Raw genomic sequence first — 6,003 nt, 5'->3', positions numbered from 1 at the left:
TTAGTTTATTTTATTGCATTAAAACTTAAAATCTATGAAACCATTTGAAAAACTACTTGCTCAAAATCGTCCACTAAAATTTTGAATGCATAATATATATAATGAATTGGTAATCTTGTGTTAGTTTATTTGGTTCTTGCTAACAAATGTCATATTTGTTAAGTAATCAAAGGTATAAATTTGTATTGAAAAAATCAAAATTAAAACATAAAAAAAAAAAATTAAATGCATAAATTTTCATACATTTTCAACGATGTATTTCTATATTTAGATCGTTAATAAATATAAATGAGATATTTGTTAGTATTTATCTTATTTTTAATATATTTTTTATTTTTAAAAATTGACGCATAAAAATAGTGGGATTAACTCTCACTGTTAAAAGAAGAAACAATAAATAAAGTAAAATTTGTAATTAAAACTTAAAAGTGAAAATAAGAGACTTTTCTGATAACTAATGAACTTTTTGGTTTTCATATAGTGAATAAGACAAGTTTTGAGACAAAAGGGAACCGCTGTTTGGAAAGTGCAAGTGCTATGTTTTTGCATCTTATTACTTTTATTATATTATATGGTATATAGTATCAGCCATCCCAAAAAGGTGTGCATGGACTAATTCAGAGCAGGCAAATTGAATGCCCCCTTTCAGCTGTATAATATGGATTAGGGAATTAGATAGAATCCACTCGTGAACATGACAGTGTTTGGTTGTGAAAAAGTAACATCATTCTGGCCATGTATTATTAGGTTGAGTTTGTGGATTCATTAATCATTAATCATGATTTAATTGGAGCTAGCAGATTATTACAATAGGTAGACAGTAAGGAGAGGAATTGCGAACTGTTCCTTTCTTTTGGGGTTATGGTGGGTCCATGTTCCATACACAAGTTGTACATTTGCACCCGCTGAGACAGACTGTGACAATGCTGTATTTGTGTGCCTGGTTGCATGTTGAAATGTTGATGATTGAGTACTCAAAGCCAACTTTGTATTACAATATTATTCTCCTGTCAGAACACAATTGATAATACACTTATTGCAATGTGGTAGTAGCTTGTTACAGTCTATCAATCACTTTTGCAGTTCTCTTTTCTTTCATCCTTTTTAGGGTTTCCATTTGCAAACCCTGAAATTATTTTTTCATTTATTCTAGATGGCACGTCTTCCAACTTGAAACGCTGGTGGCATCTTCCAACTTGTATTCTTCAAACCTCTACAAATTTCACGTAGTCATTTTTATTTATTTTAGGACAAAATTCTTTTATTTTCCAGGAAAAAATAGGGAAGACACATAATGTTTAAGTATTTAATAGTCTCAGAGAAATCAATTTGCACTCAGGACTAATGATTGATAAGGTCTCTTATAACCAGTGCAGTTGTTTATATACTTATTTCAGCAGCGGTGTAGATATTTAATAGTTTACAGATTATTTACTATAAAACAACTACAAACTGAAAACATTTTTTAGTAGCAATTAATAAATTAGGTAAGTAGGACCATGTGTTGATAAACGAATACAACAATAGTAGAGTTACAATATTCAAAAAACAAAGCAGAAAGCCACATCAGGGGTTCAACTATTCAGACCCTGCCTGTCAAATCAACCACTGCATCCTCCACAAGTTCTTCTAGCAACTTCCCTTCTACTTCCTTCACCAAAATATCAATATCCAATCCCATAAGCTCAACCCACCCTTTACCCACGACCTCTTTTCTGACGACAGTCTCCACCACCAGGCTATTGCTGTCCACACAATCCCCCCAAACAGACCTCATGCCACTAGATGTCAACTCCTTCATTTGGGCTACAATGAGGTCTACCAAAAGAGGAGGTGCACCCTTAGAGACTTGGAGCCTTCTGTGGCCACCACTCCACAACCTGCCCATTAAGGAATTTTCTGATCTATAACCAGTAATTTCAATCAGTGCAACATTGACACAATCGAATACAAGCTTCTGAATTGACCTCCTCTGCCTTCGCTTTGCTTCATGGAGAGGCTGAGGTTCCTTGTCGTTGAGATTGATATATTTGTCCCTCAATAATGGATCTAATGGACTTTCAAGGGAATGCCATCTAGAGTAAAACGAGTCAGACTGCACTTGATCGTCAAGTCCGGCAGCTGAGAGTAATTTCTGAACAAAGACAAGCATGTCTTGATTCTCTAACTTGGTGTCCAAGGAAACCAACGAAGGCTTTAACGGGTTCGAATTTGCCAGCTCCGCACAAGAATCATCCCATGAGAGTGTTCGAGCTATCGATTCTATAGGTGGTGATTTGTCAATTAAATTAGACTTCAGCGACATTCGTGATCCTACAGAATAGATGACATTTGGGTAAATAAACCAATAAAGACAATAATTTTCTAACAAGAAAACATGGCAAAATATTCACCCACAAGTAAAAGAAAGAAAACATGGTAAATTAGCAGGGTCGGGGAAAGAGAGAGCAAGGCTTTAAGCATTACCCAGCTGACCACCCTTCATACAGTCCAAGGACTCATGAGCTGCATTTTCATCTTCAAATGGAGGTTCTAAAACTGAGATTGGACTCGGTTGATCTTGGTTTTCACTTGAAATCCCTGGAGCCGTGGGCTTTGACATGGTCAATTCAGGCTGTGAAAACAAGCAAAACAGTCTCAGAATCGTCTCCAATCCATTTACTTACCAACTACCAGTACAAATATAAGATTTTACAAATATGATCCAAGGATATATGGCATTCAGTTCATCGTTCCATAATCTTGGACAACAAGAAATCAAAGAGGCTGTGCATCACAGTACTAGGTCTAGGTTGCCTGAGAAGAGATAGTTCTATTATTCATCACAAGCACTGTTGTGCTCATAACTATGTATTGTTTTCATTTGTTTGACTATCCCAACAGGCCAACACATACCAAAAAACCCCCAAACTATTTTTCAACGGAAATTGTATTCTTACATAGAAACTGCAACCATCTCGTCCAATTTTGTTAACAGTGTACCATAAAGACAACAACTCATGCAAGCATCTCTACAACAGTGCAAGTTTCAAGAAACTAATTTCATTAGTTAGGTAGAGAAAGCATGCAAACCTACTTTCTGGATAGTGAAGAAGTAATACTTAAGATTATATGGTTTAAAACTGTTTTTATCATTTTAATAAGAATTAACTAGGTGCAGATTAAAAGACAGCCATCGTACAACCCAAAACCATACTTCGGGGTTTAGAAGAAGCAGTGTATACTCATACTGTTTTTCCTTCAATTTCACATTATTCTTTCCTTTTTTCTCCCTTTTGCATGGGGAGAGGTAGGGGTTGAGGAACTGACAAAATGTGGCAGAGTAAAAGACATTGATGTGTTAACTTAGGTAGTCAATAGAGAAAAATTGCACAATGCAGCATGAAAACATAGATCAAATGCTGAATTATTAGCCCATTACCTCCAGAGATATTACACCTTGTCTGTTAGAGACAGAATCAAATAAAGTTTTGCCCGATGATTCACATAGAGTTGGAAATGAACACTCTCCAAAGGACCGACCATTGAAGCTTTGAGACACATCATTCCTAAGGACTTCAGGTGTGTTTATTGGAGATAATGATGTTTCTGTGACAGTGGATTGCAACTTATCTGTAGAATGAGATAGACAAGATTTTTCCCTGGTTGATTTCTTATTCCTTGAGAATAAGAAACTCGCAACTTTCCCTTTAAATGATGATTTCAAACTCTTTGATTTTGTCAGCTCCTTGGAGTTGTGTGCTTTGCCAGTATCATTATCGCAAACTTCAACATAGAGCCCATTTTCATAGACTGTGGAAGATACAGGGACAGATTTTGACCTGGGAAAGTTTTTAGGAGAACCATCTGCACATATTTCTTCATTGAAGTTTTTACTGCAAGAAACAGATTCACTTGGTTCTTGTTCCTTATTAATACCTTCAACCTCAGACATTTGAGATTTCTTTATATCTGAAAGAGCAAGCATCTCGCCCAAGGTAGAGCTTCTCCTTATATGTCTTTGCTCTTGAAGACCCTTCTTAGATGCCATCATGGCCCATCTTTCAGAAAGTCGTTTCTTGGCCTCTCTGCATACTGATGATTCAGGAGAACCTGAAGCACGGCTGAAGGATGATGAAGAGTAAGGACTTTCACAGCGATTGACGTAATCCCATGAATGTATTGGAGATGGCGACATAACTTCCAAATCACTAAAATTCCCTGCAGTACACTCATGATCTGATTTGTAGAATGAACTGTCATCACCAATATAGCCATTGGAAAATACTGAAGAATGCACGGTTTCATCTCTTTGATAGCTCCCCAGGTCTTCATGCATGTGTTGTGTGATATCTTTCGCCACTTTTCTTGATTCCAGTAGATCATCATCTTCAGGGTCGTGATAGAAATTTCCACTTTGCAAATTTTGAGGAGATGATGTAGTTGGGGAAACAACAGCCTTATTATCATGTGTCTTCGCAGAACTAGGCTTCAACACCACTATTCGAGTAGGTTGAACAGAAAATTCATCGACTTTCTGATTGGCTGGAGAGTATCCAGGACTATTTTTCTCCCATGCAGCACCATTATTTAATGGTTTCTTAATATGTTTGTCGCTATTGTTTCCTTTTCTACTGAACTTTTCATTGTCAACCATCTTCGACGGTTTAAGAACAGTAATACGCTTTGTCTCAGCTAGTGGTGTAGACTGAAGTTCATAAAGATTTTGAGAATCCAATAACCTTATTAACAGATCGTTATTGGAGCTTAAGACTTCCAAGGCATCATCAAACTCCTTGGATTGACGTAATTTCTCATCGGTAGACAGACGCTTTGCTTCCATGAATTTCTGGCGAATTAGAGCCATTTTCTTCTCATTAACATCTTCCGCCCACTTCTGTCTCTCTGGTGTCTTGTCTTTTACATTGCCTGTTCTCTGTGATTGCAGCCATATTTCATAAATATCTTTGTAAGCAATTTGTTCTCTGCTCGGATGACCTTCATGAAGCATTTCCTTGTCCATAAACCTATCTTCCAGCTGCCAACGATTGAATGGTGTCCCAGAATGACCACACATATGCTGAGAACAATCTCCTCCAGGGCTTCTCTCCACAGCTAAACTATGTTCTCTCCGTGGAAGGGCTTCAAGGCCCATTAATTTTGCAACAACATTTGGTGGACTATGCTTCGAAACAACTTCTTTGGACATTTCTTGGTCTATGAGCATCTTGATGGGTGTTCCATTTACTTTTTTATTTGAAAATGCTCTCATTGAGTCAGAAACAATCTGCAAAGTCCATGAAAAGGGGCAAAAAATCAAAACAAGTACAGCAAAGCACATGATAAATTAAAAATGAGAAGAACACTCCACGTGACCTCATCGTCTCATATATCTCATCTTTTCTATGAATTACACCTAATGAACTCAATCAACAATAAAGAGTAACCCTCTTCAAATTACCGGCTTATCTTCTATCCGATCCCCAAATGAAGGACTTGCAATCCTAGAAACATCTGATTGACTTCTTGAAAGCGATGGGGCTGCAAGTCAGTTATAATGAAGTGAGATCGAGAACTGTATAAAAAATCCAACAGAAGAGACCACAAGTAGAATTATTAGAGACAACTTGGAACAAGATAAAAGCAATTGACTGGGTTTTGTGATACTCTAGTTAACACAAAAACCAGACAGATCATAAAGAGAGTTGTCTACCCAAAACTCAGCAATGAAAACATACCGGAAATTCGATATAAATAAAAAACTGCAAGGTATGTACGAAACTGCAACCAAACTACAAGTCTAAAAAATACATAACCAAGTGGTTGAGAACTCAAGTGCTTAAACAGCTTCAGTTAAAGGTTGAATCAATCGGCAGTATCCGAGTTCAAAACTCTAACTGAAACCATTCTTGTCCAGACTATACTTATCTCTCAGGGTCTCTTACTTCTGAGAAAGAGGATTATACAAAAAAAAAAAAAAAAAAAAAAGATAAAAAAAAAAACATTTCCCACCCTTTCCTTTTA

The 6,003-nt window shown here is 36.6% G+C and overlaps 1 protein-coding gene across 3 annotated transcripts in view; it reads right to left on the bottom strand.

Moving 5' to 3' along the window:
• Positions 1-1,446: 1,446 nt before the first annotated feature.
• The window catches only part of LOC101510681 (uncharacterized), a 5,831-nt gene continuing 1,274 nt past the window's right edge, over positions 1,447-6,003 (bottom strand). For all 3 annotated transcript variants that reach the window (XM_027332302.2, XM_004493796.4, XM_004493795.4), the window contains 4 exons: positions 5,441-5,520; positions 3,422-5,266; positions 2,467-2,614; positions 1,447-2,313 (listed from right to left, as the gene is read on the bottom strand). In XM_027332302.2, the coding sequence (XP_027188103.1) occupies positions 1,583-2,313; positions 2,467-2,614; positions 3,422-5,266; positions 5,441-5,520 (2,804 nt within the window). In that variant the 3' untranslated portion in view covers positions 1,447-1,582. The remainder of the gene's footprint in view (positions 2,314-2,466; positions 2,615-3,421; positions 5,267-5,440; positions 5,521-6,003) is intronic.

Source organism: Cicer arietinum, chromosome 3 (genome assembly GCF_000331145.2).
Source record: "Cicer arietinum cultivar CDC Frontier isolate Library 1 chromosome 3, Cicar.CDCFrontier_v2.0, whole genome shotgun sequence".
Lineage (NCBI taxonomy): Eukaryota > Viridiplantae > Streptophyta > Magnoliopsida > Fabales > Fabaceae > Cicer > Cicer arietinum.
This window is presented reverse-complemented; position numbering and strand designations above follow the sequence as displayed.